Below are 23,233 nucleotides of genomic sequence, written 5' to 3'. Positions count from 1 at the left end.
ATTAAATTTGCATTTAATGTCTCATAATAGAAATAAAATATCATATACAAAAAATGCAATCCATTGCATAAAATTTAATGTCATACAATTCTATTTTTTACAATATCTAAATTTGCATCTAATCTACTATATACATCAAATTCCAACTAAGTAAAGTTTCATCTTGCCTTTCATAATTCTTTAAGACTAATGCTCCAAGCAGCTAATTATATGGATAAGCAGTTGTACATTCGCCCATCTCACTCAATAATGACTTAGCCAAATTCAACTCCAAGTCTTTATTGCATCTTGCTGATAATGCGGCAAGACTTGAATCAAGTGGCTTCATATTCCTTTCTTCCACCAACTTTACCTGATGCACAAAATACATAGAAACAAAAAAAACATTGTAGAGGAAGGGGTAATTTGGGGAAATGGGAGGGGTATCCTCTACAAAACAAAACAAAAAATATCATTTGCAAAATTTTCTCTTTAGTAACCTCTAGCAAAACATTATATATATATATATATATATATATATATATATATATATATATATATATATGTATGTATGTATGTATATATATATATGTGTGTGTGTGTGTATATATATATATATATATATATTAAAAAAAATGAAATTTTTTATAGTTTTATATTATAATTATGCCTAGAGTATTGCATACCTGAAGAACCATTTGTTAGCTCTACAACACTTTTTTAATCTGAACCAAGCTTTCATCACTAACATCAGCACCTTTTGTAGCCCCTAGGACTACGCATAAAAGTTAGAAAAACTAAATATTCCAAAAATACCCCTAAGACTCTTTTTGTCCCTGAATCTGAATTAAACCACAAGTGATGCTTCGATTTCATTGTTTCGTGCAACTTCAACATGAAGTGTTCTGATGCTATATGTGTAAAGTTTCACACTTTACAGGAGATTCTTGGGGAAGGAAAGAAGGTTGAGCTTGAACAGAAGGTAATTACATATCATATGCTTTTTTGTTTTAAGGGTTAAACGAATCATTTCAAGATTTGAAAATTATTAAAAAAAACGTTATAATTGTAGAAAACAAATTGATAACCTTCTAAAATCTTGGGAGCTAAAATATATCCAATTAAAACAATGAAAATGTGATTTTGTTTTTGTTTTCAATGTTGTAGTAGTAGGAAGAGATGAAAGTTTGATATAATAAACAAATCACTAAAAGTAGGTTGCTATTTCTTAAAAACTAATTCAACTTTGGCATATTATAGCTTACCTTCTCTGTTGGTGGAAACTGCAATGAGTTCTTTAATGGCTAAATCAGAAACAAGATAAAACTACAGAAAAAAATGTAGGTTAACTCAGCAGATGATAAACCAATAGTTGGTAATTTACAATCTTTCTTTCATCATACAATCTTTATTCTTTAGGTATAATGTATTTATTAATCCAACAATGTTGACATTATGCATAACTTGAATTCAAATATAAATTGGACAAGATATAATGTCTTTCTTAAACAAATAGTTCAATATGCTACCCCACTATCATTGACTATTAAAGAAATTAGGGATAAATCTAATAGTAGAATGTTTATGCCAATTAAGGCCTCATTTGGAAGCCAGCAACAGTAATACAAGCTAGAAAAGAGGGAACAGGTGGTGTTTTTAAGTTATAATTTTGAATAGAAAAGGCAAAACTTCTATCTTGAGGGGACAACACCAAGCATGGCAGTGGTGTCAAGGACCTGATTATAGTAAGAGAAGGTGTTGCTGGGGATGTACTTAATGCATAAACTTCTATCTTTTTCCTTCTCTGCATAAACTTCTATCTCATAGTCAGTGTAGTCTTAAACATCAGGTTTAAAAAGTCAAGTTTGTGAATCTCTTTTGCAGCACATCAGATGTGCTTTTTCCTTGAAAATATGATGCTACTTGAGATACTATAGAATGGAAAAGTGATTTGGACATGAGAGAGAGAGAGGGAGAGACAAGATATGAATAAAATAGTTACTTACACAGAAATGTTGACCAGCATGGTTGTATGATGGATTGATCTTCAGAGTTTGAATGATCAACCATAAGAGCCTTAAAAATATATGATTCAACAGCGGCCCACCAGTTGCTGATGTAAGCTTTGTACCGCTCTAAGAAGAGGGAGAAATAATTAATTCAATGAAAGAATGAGATTTTAAAGGCTTATTATTATGTAAAGTTTTTAGAGAAATTACCTCTAGTAGAAGACATAGGATTTGAACTTCTGTCTTTGACAATATTTGATGGGAATTATTATGACTGTGTCTTTCTAACAGTTCACTTAGTAAAGAATGGATGAAATGTCAACATGGAAAACTGCAGAATGGATGAAAGTCAAAGGCAATTACTTATCATTCTGCAAGAAACTTACCCCTCCATATGGACACAAAGATAGTGCAGATCCCAAGATAAACTTCAGTATGTTGTCCTTTGTTGGCCGATCAAATCTGAATAAGTTTTAAAAAGATACAGATTAGAGAACGTACAAGGCTTTCATTATAAATATGAAAAGTGCTTATAAAATCATTAGTGAAAATACCTTACTCCAACACTCTGCTTTTGAGACTTAAGTGTAGCAGTATTGAGGTGCAATGCCAGGTAATGTATACTATATATTAGTTTTGTTGAATTAATGTTAGTTAATAATAATATGGTGAAAGAGAAATATGTTATTTTGTTATTATATAAATGTATAGGGCGCAACCCCTACGATTTCTATAGATAATACAGTAGGGTGCCAACTGTACTTGAGTCGAGAGTCTCTAGAAACATCTATAACAACTGCTAAATCAACTGAAGTTAATGTCATGGTGCCTTCCTCAGATCCTGACGCTGATCTGGTATGCTTGCTTCCAATTTATTTTTCTTAAAAAACTTTCTAGGGGTAGTTACGTCATTTGCAAAGGCAAAAATTAGAAAAAATAAACACACAGATCAGAAGTAAAAACATACTAAAACTTGCGTAATACTAATAATAATAGACAAACAAGAAACACATATGAAATTGAAACCCACAGCAACTGTATTCTCAAGTATCAGCCATGATTTCCTCCATTCAGACTCAAATTCCTGGCAAATATACAAATTTTGTATGTTGTTATCGTACAAAATATAGAAAAAGAGGTGAATATCTAATTTTTATTAGCTGATTCTTTCTATATCACATGTCTCACCTGTTATCAATATAATCTAAAACCTAAAATGATCAATTTTTAAATAAACGAATTGAAATTGGGACGTGTAAAGAAGTGTAAATGCAAACAATAAGAATGTTATAATTGGGTAAAGTTTACAAAATACAATGCCTTGATAAGAAAAAAATTTGAAAATAGAATGTCTTAAAGAAAGAAATGAAAGTATGATGCTATATAATACACAAATAAATGAACCATATTCAAAGGAATTGGAATTTGAAGGATCTGGAATCTGAAGAAATTGGATTCTCTCACACATTTGGTTGATAAGAAATAGATTGGAATTTGTAAAAAATATGAAGAGGAAAAGTAGATGGAAATGCAAGATATATGTTTACTTGTGAGATATAGGGTTAAAATGGTAGTTAGAGTATTTACTATTTATAAAGAGACAGTGTTGCAAACATGATGCAGGATTAGAATGGAATCGAATTCCAGTTCCAATCCCAATTCCAATTCCGGCAAAATCACACAGAATATGACATAAAGGTGACTTAGACCACAAAACATCATAACTCAAGTGTCAAAGAAATCTAGATAATTTAGGGTTCTATGACTTCTTTATCAATTTGATTCAAAACTACTTCTAATCAGATTTGTCTAAAATCCAGACATTTTGATCTATATTTGCATCAAAGTCTTATTGAGAAGAGGGAAAACAATACTCTTCAATCAAAAAACCATTTCTTTGTGATAGAAAAAAAATGAAAAGTTTGTTTACCTTGGTGGAATAGGGAGGAAGCTTTAGGTAGTTGGCACATGTCATGACACTTGGCAAATCATCATCTGCAGATTCCAACACTCCACCTGCAGCATTTGATGCAGTGTTGTTGGAGCTTGAAGAGTGTTGTAATTAATAAAGGGTTAGTGACTGAGGAGGGGCAATTTCGTAATTCACCTAGATAAAATTTTGAAAACAAGGGGTGGTTGAGGGGGGTGTTTTTACCTTTCTGGCAATGGTCAACTTAGGGTTCAAGACAGCTAAGCCACCTGGAGGAAGCCGGGGTGCACCAGTAACAAATTGACAGAATGCCCTTTGTTGTTCTGGATTGAACTCTCCCATTATCTCAAGCAACTAACAAAGAGACATAAACAAAACTATTAATATTAACTATAATATAAATTTATAAATATTCCCTGAATATTGCTAAAAAAAATTACTCACATTAATTACTACAGGGTTCTTGGATGTGTACCCATGGTCGAATTTTATGTGTTCCACAAGTGTATCAGCCTGCATTTAAAAGAAACATGAATTCTCTACAACATATCATTTTCACAAAGAATACATGTTATGCTTAAGTAGAAAAAAGATGAGCAAATTACCTCCCATATTTCTCTATGCCCACAGAGTAAATAATCCAACTCACTTGGAGAAAATATTTGTAAACTTGAAACATCAAAAACCTGATAGTAATAAGATAAAATATTAGCTTAAAAAATTATTTTGTATATTTTCTAATTCCATAAACAATTTAGCATATTAGAATGTTGGAAAAAGATGATGACCTGATTAAAGCCAGCTCTAAATGCTTCCAATTGCCTTGTGATACCAGTCTTGATAGTAGCATCAACCACCAGTGAAATGTACTCTTCCAAATTATTTAAATCGACCTGTGAATTTGGAAGCCACAAGTTTATCAACAAATTAATTGCTAGATAAACATAACCCCATAAACAATAAAGATAAAAAAAAAATCAAAGTACATTCAATCAAAAAACCATTTCTCCTTCTATTAAAACAGGCAAACATGTGAAAACTATCAACCTAACTTCAACTGGACAATTTGTTAAAGCTTCTTTCTTTCAAGTTTCATCAACTAATGTAACCCTGATCATCGACGCGAAAAAGAACTTAAACCATGTTGCCAACAAGTTGTTCTCGTAGTAAAAATTCACAAACAACTAAATATGAATTCATAATAAGCTAATCATACATAATATCCACGGTTAAATCACTAAAATGAAGTCTACAGAGAATCAAACTTACTTCTTGTTTCTCCTCCCATGTTTAGGTCCCCATCCTTCAAGCTTTGCAACAGGGCAACCCACATATGAAGTTCATATGTGGTCGCACTTGTCAAATAAAAGAAAAAGAAAGAACTTTATGTGTTTATCTTAATCGGTCACTTCAATCAAGAATTAGTGCCCTAAATCATCGGGTCTATAAGTGTAAGAAAATTAGTGCGATTATGATGGGAACCAGAGTCCAAATTCACCCGTGGCTAATGAGTCTGAAGGGTTTGGGTTCTCAGAGAAGGACTCGGTAGGCTGAGCCAAGTCCTTGTAAGGGCTATTTGAGGTCTAATGGTCTCCTTTCTTCCCACATGTCATGCATACCATCAATACATCTCCTCCTTTCGACTTTTGGGCTAATGGGTCTCCAGCTGCATTTGAGTCTTCAACTTTTGTACCTAAAAGACAAAACTTCGCATTCACAATCTGCATATCTAACAAGCAGCAATGAAATTGAGATATATTCCTAAGTTTTTAAATCGGTAGTGATTGACTATTGTCATGATGATTGATATGTGCATAGTGAATCGCAACTGAAACTGTTGATCTAGGCAATAAACCTAATGTAAAGAACTAGGGCTAGATGTAAATAAAGTAATAAACTTCTTAAACTACATATGTCTTAAAAATTTCACATAAATAATTATAAAGGATTGTTACAATTATATGAAATTTCAGATCTAGGGATGACGTACCTGGAGCCCTTGGTCGCTCAAAGATGATTTCCTTGGTAGAATCCATGGTGAGTTTGGCACCAACGTCCTCTTGAACGACATCACCGAACTTAGGCCAAAATCGCCTCTCCATGGCGCGCTTGCTCAGCCGAGCATTAGCGAGTTTACAGGCGCGTGTGGTGGTGGTAATCTTAACCCGATTACCTTCGTTCTTGAATTTGTACTTTCAACCCGTGTTCGTCGGCTCCAATAACCTGTTTCGGTGGCAACAAATAGTCATAGTCACCGCCATCATCTTCTTCCTCCAATTTGCCCCATCTGGGTTTTGATCCATGTCTGCAAAGCTGCTAGAATTGTTGCTGAGGGAAAATTAGGGTATGAGATTTGAAGTAGTAATGTGAATAAGATGAAGATGTAATGAATTCGGTTGTTGTGATTCTCTAGGCTTCAAAATTGATAGATTTTTTTCGATTCTTTCAAGTTTGAATCAGAAAATGAGAAAGAGTTAGGGAAATCAAGAGTGCAATGCTCGTCCTTGTTAGGTTGAATGGTCGTGATTGCAAAGATGAAAGATAGATAGAAGATAGAAAAAAACAAGGCGGGTTTTCAAAATTTTGGGGATTTCATTTCCCCCTTATCTACTAAAAGCGCATTTCATTAAAATTATAAAGCGACAGGTACAGACGACACGCGTTTAAGATAAAGCGCCCTCCGTGTTTTTAATTTTTTTTTCTTGAGAAACTAAATTAAGGGCACCCAATAAAGCGTGACGTAAATCCTTAAATTTTTTGGAGAGATGACGCTATTTTAAGGGCACGTCCTTTTGCGTATCGTTAATTATCGCGTATCGTAAAACGCGCGTCATTAAAGGTCTGTTTTCTAGTAGTGCATCCTATATTCCACGTCTCTAATCTCAAAAAGTGCCTATCCGACGAAACCCTCGTGATCCCTCTTGATGAGATCGAGATCAACGAAAATCTGAACTTCGTGGAAGAACCAATCGAAATCATGGATCGAGAGATTAAATGTACGAAACAAAGCCGCATCCCGATAGTGAAGGTTCGCTGGAATGCCAAGTGGGGACCCGAATTCACTTGGGAGCACGAAGACTCGATGAAGCAGAAATATCCGCATCTCTTTCCAAATCCATAATTTATATCTTAATTCTAAATTTCGGTACAAAATTCCCTCTAACGGGGGATGATGTGACAACCTGAAATTTATTCCTCACTGTAACTCATTTCCATTAATAAAATTTATTTTTATTTAAAAATTTTCGTTAACTTTTGGGTTAGGCAAATCAATTAAGACTTTTAATATGACTTCATGAGTGTCCAAACGAATTAGAAACACGTGAAACACCCTCGATATCCCTTTGAAAAGTTTTTAGTTTACGACCAAGTCAAGTTACAACCATTTAATCGCGTACGACCATAAACTCCGTTAACGTCGGGATCGGGTAGATTTCCATCAGGCCGCAAACTCAAAACCTATATAAGGGTGAGTGGACCTTCAATTGAGATTTTTCCCCACTCTTAACACAATCTCTCTCTACTCTCTCTCTCTCTACAAGTTGATTTTGATCCAAAAACGCCCCTTTCAAGCTCCAAAATCGTAAGTGATCCTTCCTAGCTTGTTGTTTAGCTTATTATGCATGAAAATTCATGTTTAAATCATTCAAAAGCCTCAAAATCATGTGTTTACAGCCAAGGAACACCCCTCAAACCGTCAACACCCATAAGTGGGTTTTGAAGCCCCGCAACCCTTTTAGTGCTTAGGTATGACTTAAGGACTAGCATGCATGAGCTTAGAACCCCAAAATCATGACTTAATGGGAGTAAACATGAGTTTACAGCCTATGAATGAGAGTTTACGGCCAAAGAATGTTCTTGGGCCGTAAACTCCCTTAAAGGGTGCAAAATTTCCCTTTCTTGCTTCCTTATGCCTGGAACTTAACATAGAATCAACCACCATCGAAGTAGGGACCTTAAACATCAAAGAAACCAAGACCTTCAAGAGATTACGGCCATGAACCCCCAAGGGATTGGTCCTCTGGCTGTAAACTCCCTTAAGGAGGTCAAATGGTGCCCTAACTTCCCCCTATGGCTTGGATTAATGCATAGAACCTTGTATCCTTCCATTTGAGACCCTAAATCATGAAAGAATGGGCCAAGCATGAGTTTACGGATGTAAACCCATGTGTTCATGGCAGTAAACTCACCAAGTGTCCTTCAAGAACCTCAAACTCCATTTCAAAGGTCATTTCAAGTCCCGATCACTTCCTAAGCCCTTGAATCAACCCTAGAACCTTCCCTTGTGCAATGTAAGACCTTTGAGCAACCAAAAACATCCCACCCATGAGTTTACGGCTGTAAACTCATGGTGGATATGGTCTTTGGGCCGTAACATTCCCTAAGGTTTACTCTTGAAGTGTAAACTCCTTATCAAAGCCCTACACTCCTTAGATGCAACCCGTATCACTTCCAACACTTGAGATAAAGTGTTTACGTGCATCGGAGTGCATTATCTTACTTAATTAGTGGTTTAATGTCTAATTAGATACAATTGTGTATCACTCCATGTTACATACGACCCTCGCGCGTGTTCAAGCCCTAAATTGACACTTAGCATCCTACCCGACACATTCTCGTCTGGTGAGTTCATACCCCTACACTTTTTCTGAGTTTTTCATGTTTTCAGGGGGGATACAAGCAAATCATAAAGGTTTTCGAAACTTAAAAACTGATGTAATTATATGATTTTCTGACAAACTTTTACATACTTCATCCGTTTTGTAATATGCAGAGCAAGGGAGATTTTCTGAATATAATTACATGGTTTTCAAACAAAGTGGGAACTTAACAAATCATTCAAATTATTAACGGAATAATTTAGGATCTTCATTACTTTTTTTACGGATTCAGATTTTGCTCAAATTCAATAATATAAACTATGTCTGATTTAGTTTATCCATCTTTAATCTAGAGTATCATGCTAAATAATTACTTTGTATTTGATTATTTATACTCTACCTTGTTCCAAATGATTTCGAAACTCGAGAATGATCATTATCCCGTGAATCAGTTAATTCTAGCTTGTGAGACTTGTCTTCGTTATACCCTTTGGGGTACCAGTAAATCCTCACCGAAAGTATAACCAAAGTCTCCTGGAGGGAGAGCGTGAAATTTGTGGAGAGATCTATTCGGGACTGACAATCCCACACCTAAACTGTTAGCTACAGTTAGGCGGGTACGCCTGGGGTGACAAATTTTGGAATCGATCGACGCCTGAAGAACGTCAAGGAGGTCACGGGTCAAATTAGTATGGTTATGCGACTCACAATACGTATTAAACTAACTAACTTTGTCCACGGATTTCTTTCTTTCTTCTATAGTTTTATTTATGTAATAAAACTACCTACTTTCGTACTGGAGGGTATTCCAGGAATCTTAAACCTATAGTTTTATGTATTAAAACTACCTACTTTCGTACTGGAGGGTATTCCAGGAATCTTAACCTATAGTTTTATGTATTAAAACTACCTACTTTCATACTGGAGGGTAATCCAGGGATCATAACTTACGGTTTTCTTATCTTACTGGTAATAACCAAGGTTTTTCTTATCTCATGGAAATCGACTAACATGTTAGAAAACATGGGATTTTCTGAAAACATGCATATGTATTTCATAACTCAGTAACAATGGTTTTCGATATTATGGCATTCTTTATCAAAGGAAATGAAGTATTTTCACAAGATTTAATAACCATTTTTCCTTACAAAACATGCTTATGAACTCACCAGCTTTATGCTGATATTTTTAAAACTGCTTGTATTCTCAGGTTCTCGTTAGACAGGTACCCCGCGTTCTTTTGGAGAAGACGAAGCTTATAGAAGTCTTGTCTTTACTTTTGTTCGTACTGATGTATATATAAAATATGTATCACTTTGCTTTCAAACAAATATAATTATTTCTATGTAATGTAATGGTTATGTTTACTATGCTTGCTATGTACATTGGTTGTGATACTACGCATGACGTCCTCCGCCCTGGAACGTTTTCGCCTTCGGTTTCGGGGTATGACATCAACCATCTTGTAATTCATAAAATTACTGACCAGAAACATCTTACTATATGCATCTTCTATCATATACTTGGATTCCAGCAAATCACACAGGTCCTTTGCAGATTTGACATTTCGGTAAACATTAAATAGAGAGTCAGACATATTGTTTTAGATGTAACCATGAGATACGTGGTTATATTTCTCCCATTTTTATCTCCTCCAAGACACTTCCAAGGTTTCATCTTCAGTATATCCATGCATAGGGGTACTCAGAAGATACACTACTTTTAGGGTAGTAAGAAATGTATTTTCTTCTATCAATGATGAAAATCTTGCCCTTTAAACTTCATCATCTTCTAAAACTTACTAGTCATGTCCTTCATAGATTCCCCGTTCGCCATTTTCATAGAAAATTTCAATCTTTGTTAGAAATATGGGTGTTTCGATTGCTTGAATTCACTAAGAGGCATGATACACTTTTAGATTGAAATATTTCAATGGTACAATCGAAATCTCAACCGGATAAAACTTAGTTTTCTTTAGCAAAGAATGTGGAGAGTTATAACTCTTTTACCAGATTTGAGAATGACCAAAAAACACGAAGATAACTCATGGTATGAAACTGCTGAAAACTATCATATACCGTTACAAAACCACATACAACTATTATAAAATCGGATCTATAATAAGGGTAAAAAAAATCAGGTTTAAAACCATAATTTTGACCTGGTTTAACACAATTGTATGTGGTTTTCTAAATACATATGCAAATTTTCAGCAGTTTCAAACCTTGGGTTATCTTCTCATTTTTTGGTCATTTCCAAATCCCATACAAGAATAATAACTCTCCACAATCTCTGTTGAACAAAACTAGATTTTATCCATTCAAGATTTTACTTGCACAATCGAAATATTTAAATCTAAAAGTGCATCATGACTCTATAAATCCAAGCAATCAAAACACCAGAGATAATGGTAGAAAAATGAGGCATTACATCCCTTTGGGGTAAAAGCATGTTTATGAAAGTTCTCAACAAAAGTAACTATATCATTTAACAACAAATCCCAATATTTCTTTAGAAAATTAAACAAAAACCCATCAAGACTCTATCCACACCACAATCCCAAACCGCCTGTTTAATATTCTCCCTAGAAAATGCACCTGAATAAACATAAGTTGCTTTGTCGATACAAGATGAAAATATTGAGGACTACAATTAGGCCTCTAACCACCCTTCTGGGCGAACTTAGCCAGGTAGAACTCCTTCAATTACTCTTTCACCGAACCTGTCCCATCCATCCACACCCCATCAATCACAAGCCTTCTAATATTAAGTTCGCATAATCTAGGGATTATACGAGTAATGAATTGAAGGTACTTGGGATAACATTGTAATTTTAAGTTAATAGAGGAATTATAGTATGGACTATAGGATGGATGCACCATAGAGGGTGTAGTTGATCAAGAGTTGAATCTATGGTAGATACAATAGAGGTGCATCGAGAAGCCCAAATCCTTTGATATTTGTGTATGATATATGTCCCTAGCCCTTCCTTCATTCCTTTGAAATCTTCTCTCTACATGGCGTACTCTAAGTATGTATTTAGCTTTTCTGTGGCGTCTTCCAATGAGATCATCGACATTGGTTTTTGAACATCGGTGAGTAAGTGAAGCTCCAACATAGGGGTATATTTGTCTGTGATAACCCAAATGTAAAATCGATGATTGTAACTAGGGTTATTGGAGTTAGATGGACTTTGACATCAGATGTATGTCTCAAATAATGGCATGGGTTGAAGGAACTGCTTTTGGTGTTTTCATTGGTGCTAATTGATAGGTTAGTTTGATTAACTTAAATATTTTTGTTTTTGATATATAATAATTGATACAAAATATATGAATAGATTGCATTTTAAATGTATTTTCATTTTTATAAGTTTTATCAAATAATTTATAACAATATTAAAAATATTTAAAATCTTTTGAACTATTTTCTTCTTCTTTTTTTCCTTTACTTTCTCTAAGGCCATTCGGCGAACTTTGGTAGAAAATGGTTAATATCGCTTTATGTTTATTTAATGGTCGTTGTAATGAATATCTCAAAAATATCTGTGTAGGTAATTTACAAAATTATCCTTAGAATTATATCCTTTCAACTATTTTCGAGTGGGCAGCCAGCCACCTCCAGTTGGGTGTATGGAATTTGAAGTGTGAACAAATAAAATACGTGTTAGCATCGACTTACGTATGTGGTTGGTTGCGTGGCCACGAGTTGTAGCTGCATTGCTTTGTCGCGGATATCTAAAGAACCAATTATTTCCGCTATATGGCTAGGGGAAAACAACGTTTTTCTCCCTCTCTTCTTTAATTTGCGATTTCATTTTTGACTGAATTCAAGCATATTTTTCCGAGTGTTTGGTGGCGATAAGACTTGTGGAAACTAGCATCTCATTGCCATTCATTCTTTCAATTTCTCGAGTTGTATATGCTTGGATCTCACATATATTTGAATTCCCTTTCCTTGAATATTAACCAAAATCATAAAATGTCTTCCATAAACGAGTTTGCGCACCTTAAAGTTCCCCTAGAAGCTATAAAATTAGCAACCAATAACTTTGGTGACAACTGCTACATCAGTGAAGGTGGATTTGGTAAGGTCTACAAAGGAGAACTCTTTCACTTCGGTGATCAGGTTATGGTTGCAGCAAAGCGCTTAGATAGAAGATTCGGACAAGGGACCCCAGAGTTTTGGAAAGAGATCATGATGCTTTCTCGTTACAGACATGAAAATCTCGTCTCTCTCTTGGGATATTCCGATGAGGGTGGTGAGAATGTCCTCATCTATGAATATCTACCTAACAAAAGCCTCGACAGGTATCTTAGTAGCCCTAAACTCTCATGGATTCAACGCCTTAACATATGCATTGGAGCAGCTTGTGGGCTAGAGTATCTTCACAACCCCGGTGGGACTACACAAAGAGTGTTACACCGTGATATTAAAAGCTCCAACATACTGTTAGATAACAATTGGAATGCCAAAATTTCAGATTTTGGCCTTTCGAAAATCGGACCTGCTAACCAAGAATTCACATTTCTTATTTCTCATCCAGCAGGTACCCCTGGGTACTGTGATCCACTTTATGTGGATAAGGGGTATTTGACAAAAGAATCTGACGTCTACTCCTTTGGGGTGGTGTTATTTGAAGTCTTGTGCGGAAGGCTTTGCATAGCTAATTACGATGATGGGCGTAGATTTTTGTCAAAGTTGGCACAAAGCTGCTATGAAGAAAACAAAATGCGGACCATTGTACTTGATTGTCTGCAAGATCAAATATCACCAGATTGCTTGGATAAGTTCTCCAAAATTGCATATCAATGTCTTCAAAGAAATCATTATCAACGTCCACTAGTAGCTGAGATCATACAAGAACTTAACGCTGCCCTTGAATATCAATTAAGGTATGTTAAACCTGGTGATATGTCGGAGGAGGAGTTGAAATCATACTATGATAAATATCCCAAGAAACCTATTCTTACACTTATCAAAGGTCATATCAAGCGTATCTTATATTATGTGTATATTTGTCTATCCATATATGGTATAGTTTATGGGGTCCTATTATGGTATTACATGATTGTGAATGTAAATATGGCTCGAAGAAAGTTTATAGACGCATTTAGCGGCGAAGTTTGGATTTAGGGTCGGATATATGGACAGGTGCTGTTTATGAAGTGTTCACCGGAAAAGATGTGAGATGAGCTGACTTAAACCGCAATTGCAACGATCCCACTGTTAATGAAGATATGGAAAACAATTTCAAGAGACAGTATTCAAAGTTGGATCCATTAAAAACTCAAAAACAAATTATCAGACACAAAAATAAATCGTCATAGTCCTGTAATAAACTATATAGAATGTGCATTAAGATGCTTCATATGCATATTGTCCTGATCAAAGTCTTTTATAATAGAGTCCTTGTATCAATAGTAATTAAAGCTAGAACTTAAAAAGTTTCACACCAACTTTACATTATACATCCGTCCATCCTCTTTCTCCCTCTATCAAAAAAGTAGTAATCCATAATTTGCTGGAAAATAATAATACCAGCTGTATGAAAGTCTTCTTATTCGATCTAATCATTTATGTTGGTGCCTAGAGCAAGAACATTTCAAGGTCATGTTGTGATCAGGAAACATCTCTAGAAGAAAGTATTCCATAAAAAAGATGCTTACAATCTTAAACCATCTCCAACTTATCACTTTCATTTTTTCTATAATCAAAATGTACTAAAAAAATATTACAAATAGTGTTTGATCTCCCAAACTCAATTTATACTATTTTTTACACATAAAGTATCTTTCTATATATATATATATATATATATATATATATATATATATATATATATATATATATATATATATATATATATATATATATATATATATATATATATATAGAGAGAGAGAGAGAGAGAGAGAGAGAGAGTTGAGTTCATGTGAAACAATGATATTTTGTGAGATGTGGGAACAAAATCTTAACCACTAATCTATAATAATCTGTCACAACTAGCATTTTAGGGTTAAGAAATTTTGTCCATGGGTAATTAACTTTAGGTGTATCTTGTAACCCTAAGTATGATATTATACAAGTTATTCATTCAAAAACAACAATTTGAATCAAAACTCACTTGTTCAAGCTCTAAACATAATTCAATACGCTGCATTCATTCAACTTTGGGCTTGAGGCTCTAACTTCCCGGTTTAGACTCTTATTGGACCAAGATTGTCTTATTTGGCCTAATCGACAAAATTGTAAAAATGGTCCCCTGTGGTTTGTCAATTTATGTGGGTAAGGTCCAAAAAAAATTTATTAACATAAAATGTCCTTATTTGATGGTTTTGTTGCGGTTTTGATCCCAACCTCATTAAGTTTAACAACATGGTTGTTAACTTTTGGCGAATGATGGATTTACCCCTGTGACTATTTCTGCAATTTTATCTTTTTACCAAACTACAATGACCAATTATGCAATTTTTCTTTTTCGTTTTATTGAATTATTATATATTAATTATTTTAATTACTTTTTTCTCTTTAACTTTTTTTCTTATTGTATTATTTTTTTTATTGGATTATTATATATTATTAAATATTATTTTTAATATAATATATTTATATATTAACAAATATGACTTTATTTGATTAATTTTTAAATTAATTTTTTTTTTGAATTTCTTCTTTATTGCATTAATTCTTTTTTATTGGATTAATATATATTAATAAATATTATTTTTAACATACAACATTTATCTATTAGTAAATGTTACTATTTTGAATTATTAAATTCATTTAATTATTTTTTTTTTTTACTTTTTTATTCCGTTAATTCTTTTGATTGGATTATTATATATTGATAAATATTATTTTTAATATATTATATTTATATAATAATAAATATTACTTTTTTTGTTATTTTTTTAAATGATTTTTTTAATTTCCTCTTTATTGTATTAATTCCTTTTTATTGGATTATTAGATATGAACAAATATTATTTTTAGCATATAATATTTATCTATTAGTAAGTGTTATTTTATTGGATTATTAATTTCATTTAATTATTTTTTTTTTAAATTATATCAATAGGTCTTTTTATTGGATTATTAATTTAAATTTATAATTTTTTTTATTATAACTAATATTTATTTAATTGTTTTTATTTTATTTTAATTTCTTTCTTTATTATTTTAAATAAAAATACCAAACACTCCGAGTCAGCTCCTCCATTCGTTGCATTTTACCACCTTGCATCGTCGTATTATCTCGTTGGAAATCATCGATCATCGACTACAGTCGGTCATTCTTGAAGAAAACTACACTAGTTGACTACCCACACAATGTGAAATAAACCCCAGAAAACATACTTCCTCCAACCGACCATTCATTACAAATACCACCATCAATGACGACAATGTTAGATCGAGAGTTTTCAAACCACCATAGCCACTACAGGTGGTGACAAAGTTGTAGAACTCATTATTCGGTACTTGTTTGGCCGACCGCCGAGTAGTGAATACTCAGATTTGGTAATTCATGTAGAAATATTTTTTTTGGGAAATTATATATGTCAATCATAATTCTATTGAAATATATATATATCAAATTTAGATATATATGAATACACAAAAACTAAAATACACATGATGATCTCACTTAGTGAATAATTACTGAACTTATATATTTATATATATAGTAACAGGGTTGGAGACGGCTTATAGTGATTCGTTGTGACTGAGTGATCGTGGTGGTGTTGTCCAAAATATGTTATCTTCCAAATATTTAAAATAAATTAAAGAATGTGGGGTGGGTGAGATTTTTTGGTATTTTTATTTGAAACAATAACGAAAGAAATTTAAAAAAATAATAATAATAATTAAAAAAATATTATTTATTATAGATAAAAATAATAAATTAAATTAGTTATCCAATAAAAAGAACTAATGAAATTAAAAAAAATAAAAAAAATTAATTAAATACAACTAATAATCCAATAAAGTAACACTTACTAATAGATAAATATTATATGCTAAAAATAATACTTGTTAATATAATAATCCAATAAAAAAGAATTAATACAATAAAGAAGAAATTAAAAAAATCAATTAAAAAAATTAATAATAAAAAAGTTATATTTATTAATATATAAATATAATATATTAAAAATAATATTTATTAATATATAATAATCCAATAAGAAAAAAATACAATAAGAAAAAAATTAAAAAGAAAAAAGTAATTCAATTATTTAATAATTCAATAAAATAAAAAAGAAAAATTGCATAATTGGTCCTTGTAGTTTGGTAAAAGGATAAAATTGTAGAAATAATCCCAGGGATAAATCTATCATTTGCTAAAAGTTAATTACCATGTTGTTAAATTTAACGAGGTAGGGACTAAAACCTCAACAAAACCATCAATTAGGGACCTTTTTTTCTAATAAACTTTTTTTGGGACCTTACCCATAGAAATTGACAAACCACAGGGATCATTTTTGCAATTTTGTCGGCCTAATAGGCCAGTAACCCCTCAATTTAGTTCTCTTGGGTCAAGAATCCTCATTTGGGCCCTAGTTGGACACACATTCATTAAGTAATAGAATTTTGGGCTATAGGACCCTTCATGGGCCTTATTGGGCCGAAAATCACTCACTTTTTCTCTATGGGCCGAAAACCACTTAACTTGTTTTTATGGGCCGAAAACCCACTTAAACAATCACATTGGGCGAAAAACCCATATCCTTTACCCTTTTGGCCCATAAGCTCATATATGGGCCCACATGGATCGAAAATCCCTAATGGGCCAATGCTATATCAAGCCCAACATCCATGTTCTTATTCTTTCCTCCTACTCTCGGCTTTGTTAAAAATAAATAAATAAATAAAACAAATGTGTAACATCCCGGAATAGCAAGAGTAGAGTTGAAGGGCTAAAAGTGTAAGTCTTGAAGGGCGACTCGGCGAGTCCATCGATGGACTCGGCGAGTAGAGTCGCGACTTTGGTCGCGTGTCAAGTGGCCTACTCGGTGAGTCCAAAGATGGACTCGGCGAATAGGTGCTGGATGAAGAAAACCCTAAATCCGGGGAATGAGCCCTATATAAAGGGCATTATGTTTCCTCCCCAGCCTCTTTATCACCCCTTTGAGTCCCTGAAACCCTAAAATCGTGGAGAAGCACCATTGTTGAGAAAATTGGGGCTTGGAAAGGAGCTTGTTGAAGAAATCTTGAAGGAGAAGAGGCTTGAATCAAAGGGTTTTGCTTGGATCTGAGTTTCATTGCTGTTGGGGCATTTTTTGGAGGTAATATCTCGTTCTTGTGCTGCTATTGTCTAGATTCTTCATTTTTGGGGGTGTTAAGATCATATCTATTGGTGTTTTGGAGTCTAGAGGTTAGATCTGAGGTTGCTACCTCAGATCTGGAATGGAGAAGGGTTGGAATGCCTGAAAGTCCCTGTGATTGAGTATGTAGTGAAGCTATCTTGTCCCAAACCTTAGCCCTAATGTGTATAATGCCTAGATCTTCATGGATTCACATAAAGTTTGCCACTTTACGTGATGGATGGGTTGTAGGAGGCTAGATCTATGTTTTGGACCAATTGCATGGCCTGGGATGCTTCTGTATGGATTCAGACCGGTGGTACTCGGCGAGTCACATGGGTGGACTCAACGAGTTGCTTGAAGACGAGCTGAGACTCGACGAGTTGGAAGAATAACTCGGCGAGTTGGATGAAGATGGTCTGGAACTCGACGAGTTGGATGAACAACTCGGCGAGTAGGTTGAAGATAGCCTTAGACTCAGCGAGTCTGTTCTTGGACTCGGCGAGTCTTGTCGAAGAGTCCTAATATTTTCTGGTTGAGTCGAGAATCGGTGAGTCAAGGGATGACTCGGTGAGTTGGGTGCGAGTGGACTCATAGTTGTTGGACTCGGCGAGTCTCGGGGTGACTCGGCGAGTTAGGTCGCAGATTGAGGGAAGTTCTGAGCATAGGGACTCGGCGAGTCATCGGGTTGACTCGGCGAGTAGAGTCAGTCAGGGGTTGACTTTGACCTTGTCCAAAGGTTGACCAGTTGTCTTCCGGGGGTATTTCGGTAAATAAGGGTATTTATTGAATTGACTGTTTTGGTGTTCAGTGGAGGAGTTCGTGTCAGAGTTGGAGCAGCGGGATCTTATCCTTTCAGCCAGCAGTTTCGAGGTGAGTTATCCTCACTATATCAACAGGGTCTAAGGCACCAAGGCCGGACCTTTATTGGTTTGAGATTCGGATATGGGTATTATGTTATTGTTTGATATGTCTGCATCCTGGTAGCTAGGATGGTATATGCTGGAGACCTAGTTAAGGTCAGTTTCCCGATATGTAGAGTGATGCTATGCTAGTGACCGGTTAGGTCGGTAACCTGGTTAGAGTAATGATATGCTATGTGATCTGCTTGATTGGTTTGTTGGCTATGACTGTTATATGATTTTATGTTATGTGCACATGGTTGTTTGGACTAGAGATGAGTTGAGGCGGGTCCTGCTTTGTGTTGTAGGCCAAGATACCCAGGGCGGACCGGTTGATCCGAAGGCCCAGCGAGCGGTCCGGATAGGCTGTAGGCCCCACGAGGGCGGACCAGACGTGCCGAGGTTCGGAGAGTGGACCAGGCCGACTGAAGGCCCGGTGTGGGCGGACCAGTCATACTGTAGACTCAGAGAGTGGACCAGGTGGGTTGAAGGCCCGGTGCGGGCGGACCAACCACACTGTAAACTCGAAGGACATGACTAGACTCGGAGGGTGGATCCGGTGGACTGAAGGCCCGATGCGGCGGACCAGTCACACAATAGACCCGATATGCATGATTGTTCTATGTTCTGTTATGTTATGTATGCTTTTTATACTATGGGCCGGAAGGCAATATGTTTTGGACCGGAAGGTCGTAGCCTGGAAGGGCGTATATGTGGTTGGTATTTTGGGGGTATCTCACTAAGCTTTCAGGCTTACAGTTGTGGTTTAATGTTTTTCAGGTTCTTCCGGAGACTGTGGCAAGGCAAAGGCGTGATCGTACCGTTCCTCGTGTTTATGTTTTATAAAATGAACCTGGGAATACTCTGATGAATAATGTATTGAAAACCTTTTTGTAATAATGTTATTAAAATGGATTGTTTTGAAAATTTTAAATTGGTTGGATTTTTCGGTTGTTACAAAATGAAGAGTGTACATGGGGGTGACACCTCATTGTTGTTTAGTGGTAATCCAAGCAACTAGTCCAAACCACCATGTAATAACCATTTAACTCTATATCTTCTCTCTCTATCTACATACGGCCAAGAAGCATCACTACCACCCTAATTTTCTTCTTCACCCTTAAAGGAAAAACTCCCTCTTCTTTTCCTCTTCTAAAACTGTAGATGTGTGAGTTAACTCAAGAAGGTCTTCAAGCTTGCAAACTTGGTAAGTTACTTCACATCCAAGATGTTTAACTTCATTTTTATGCTAAGATTTTCACTCATCAATACTCAATTTCATGATTCAAGCTTCCTAAAGCTCCCTAAGTTTGAAAGCTCTTCCTAAGAAGCATTCAAGGCCGAAAGCTCCTTCAATCTTCTCTTTAAAACCCAAATAACACCAAGGTGATCTTCATACCCCATTGTTTTCGAGTTTTACAATGTTTTGGGGGAGAAAACAAGTTAGTTTTGTGTTAATCTTAAGTATTATGCATGTGTGTGTGTATTTTCATGTTATATGGTGTGAATATGTCATGAAAATGTGTTAAACACTCATAAAATTCGAAATATCTTCCAAGTATTGGTGATATTTGTAAGAAAACTATTAGAAGTAACTTTGTAAAATGTTGAAAAGATTAAACATGAAAAGTTACTAGAAAATCCAAAGAATATACATAAAAGGACCATTCTTGACAATAAAGATAAACAATATGGGCATTTAGTACCATTTTCGATTTTAATGGGCTAACTTCACAACTCACAGTTATTATGGGCCTAAAGTGTAAATCTCAATAAGAATGGGCTTTATTTGGAAATTCGTGGTTTTATGGGCTAAAAATGTCATTTTTGATCAAATGGGCCTTATTTGACAAACTTGCAGTTTTATGGGCCAAAAGTGTCATTTTTCATAAAATGGGGTTCACTTGGAAATTCACAGTTTTATGGGCCAAAAGTGTCATTTTTCATAAAAATGGGCTTTACTTGGAAATTCACGGTTTCATGGGCTAGAATGTCATTTTTGATAAAATGGGCCTTATTTGAAAAACTTACAGTTTTATGTGCCAAAAGTGTCATTTTTCATAAAAATGGGCTTTACTTGAAAATTCACAGTTTTATGGGCCAAAAGTCTCATTTTTCATAAAAATGGGCTTTACTTGGAAATTCACGGTTTTATGGGTTAAAAGTATCATTTTTCATAAAATGGGCTTTATTTGACAAAACATGGTTTTATCGGGCCTAAAATGTCATTTTTAACAAAAATGGGCCTTGTTTGTAAATTCTCGGCTTTAATGGGCCAAAAAAGTCTTTTTGACAACGAGCGGGCCTTTATTGTTAGTTCTCGTTTTGTTGGGCCAAAATGACTATTTTTAATAAAAGTGGGCATGCTAAAACGATCATAAACGGACTATTTATGACATTCTTACTCTAATTGGGCCTTTATACTCACATGCTTATTGGGCATTAGATGCTTATTAGGCCATACTTAGTAATTTATTCCTAATTGGGGACTTTTATGACACATACTATGTTAATCCGGTCAATGACAACCAAATATTTGACATTTCGATAAAAATAAATATATTTTCATCACTGATGCTTTGTAATCAAAATACATGCACAAAACATTTTTTTCAAAAGCGTTAAATAGTGTGATACAACATTCGCGTAAACTTAGTTAAGGATCTTGTAAGACACGGCTTCATCAGTCGCTACCTAGTGTACACCATAAGTCATGTAGTTATAACCAGAGTCTCCTGGAGGGAGAGTGAGAATTTGTGTATAGATCTATACGCGGTTGACACCCCCGCACCTGAGCTATTCGCTACAGCTAGACAGGCCAGTCTAGGGTGACAAATGTCTTACTGAAACCAACACCTGAAGAACGTCTTGACATGCATATCAGTCATATCAAATATTGTTATAGTGACTCACATAGAGATTAACAAACATAATAAATTTACGGAATACAAACACTACATTACTCGGGTCTTAAGGTTTTAAGACCACTACTCTTTTACAAACATAAAATATAAGATTTTCTGGACATCTCTCTTTATACACGATCAAAACAGGAACACACATGTCGTAATACTAGATTTGCAACAAAACTTGCAACTGCTTCTACGAAAAATGTTGGATTTTTGGTGTTTACAAAATGATACAAAACTTTTCATACAAACATACTTATGAACTCACCAACATTATATATGTTGACATTTTCAAAATAACTTGTATTCTCAAGGACTCGTTAATCAGGTCGGTCGTCAAGAAATGTGGACTTTTGTTGTATTTTTGTTTTCATCATACATATAACATTTGGGATGTAATTTGTGAACCAACACTTTGATGTAAACTATGATGGTTGTTATATTTCATGTACGATGATGATGTTGTCTTTGATTTATTTATATACACTGTGATGATATTACAAGATGAAGTCACCCACCCCGGATGTTTCCGCCATCTGGATCAGGGTGTGACATAATCTATGTATAGAATTAACAAACAATATGGTTGGTGGCAATTTTGCAATTTGATCAAACTTCAGGATGAGAGGAAGGACACGGAGGGGTAGTTTTAACAATATACCTTCTATCTGTCAAAATAATCCGCCATCATTCAATATCTCTTCATGTTGCATCTTGCTTTTCCTAAAAAAAAAAACTCTCTTCAGAGATGAACTCAAATTTAATCTCGATTCAGATTTGTGCATTCAAAACCCTAGAAACTGATTCATAAATATTTCATCTCTTTCTAAATTCAACAATTGGTTTTCGATTTTAATCTTTTTTACACTTCACCATGATAAACACATTGAAATAATCAAGGAAATGCCTCATTCTACATAGGCATATTATGATTATACACTACTTCACTTCACAAAACAGGTATTAATTCAAAACTTTATATTTCAAATTATGTAATAAACTTGCTGAATAATTCGCATTCTACATATTCTAATTCGGAAAACCCTAGTCGGTCAAATCAAAACCCTAGAACGTATCCACATTTTTAGCCATTCTCCTGATTAAACCAATGTTTCTCAAAAAGAGTTAATTTCGTTAAATTTGTGTCTTCTCCTTCACTGTTTTAATCTATTTTGAGGATTAAATCGTATATATGTTGATTTTTATTCATCGATCAAATGAATTGTATTTTTTATGTGGGAATCTATCATTCGTTTCATTATTTCATGTTAAAATATAATACATAGGCTTATATCATCGAAAATTGCTACATCAACACAACTTAATTCAAAATCTACACCATAAGATCGTCTTGAGGACATTATTACCAAACCTTGTCAAGATATTACAGGTATTCAGCTATAACTTCATATCAAATATATTTTTTGTTAAAACCAAATTGTCGTGCGCTTTGGGCACTTGAACTTTCTTGCTTTACCAAATTTTAGAGGACTCTGATTATTATCGTGTGCCAAGACTTTCGACAATAAGTTACAACCCATTTTGATTTTCAAAATTCAATCTTTTATGTTTGATTTAAATCCATAGTTGTTATA

General features: G+C 34.4%; 1 protein-coding gene and 1 pseudogene across 1 annotated transcript; one reads left to right on the top strand and one right to left on the bottom strand.

The window, feature by feature from the left end:
• Positions 1–202: 202 nt before the first annotated feature.
• LOC145004829 (uncharacterized) lies at positions 203–8,138 on the bottom strand (annotated as a pseudogene).
• Positions 8,139–12,500: 4,362 nt separating this feature from the next.
• Positions 12,501–13,655, top strand: LOC145004823 (receptor-like protein kinase HERK 1). The gene has a single exon (XM_078963827.1). It carries the CDS (start codon positions 12,501–12,503, stop codon positions 13,653–13,655), a length of 1,155 nt encoding a protein of 384 aa, XP_078819953.1.
• The last annotated feature ends 9,578 nt before the right edge of the window (positions 13,656–23,233 follow it).

The sequence above is a fragment of the Lactuca saligna genome, chromosome 1 (genome assembly GCF_052625555.1).
Source record: "Lactuca saligna cultivar CGN05327 chromosome 1, ASM5262555v1, whole genome shotgun sequence".
NCBI classification, from domain to species: Eukaryota; Viridiplantae; Streptophyta; class Magnoliopsida; order Asterales; family Asteraceae; genus Lactuca; species Lactuca saligna.
The sequence above is the reverse complement of the archived record's forward strand: the minus strand, read 5'-3'. Positions and strand labels throughout refer to the sequence as shown.

Excerpts from the sequence above, each read along its gene's own strand:
- LOC145004823 (XM_078963827.1), top strand. The coding sequence starts at position 12,501 with ATGTCTTCCATAAACGAGTTTGCGCACCTTAAAGTTCCCCTAGAAGCT.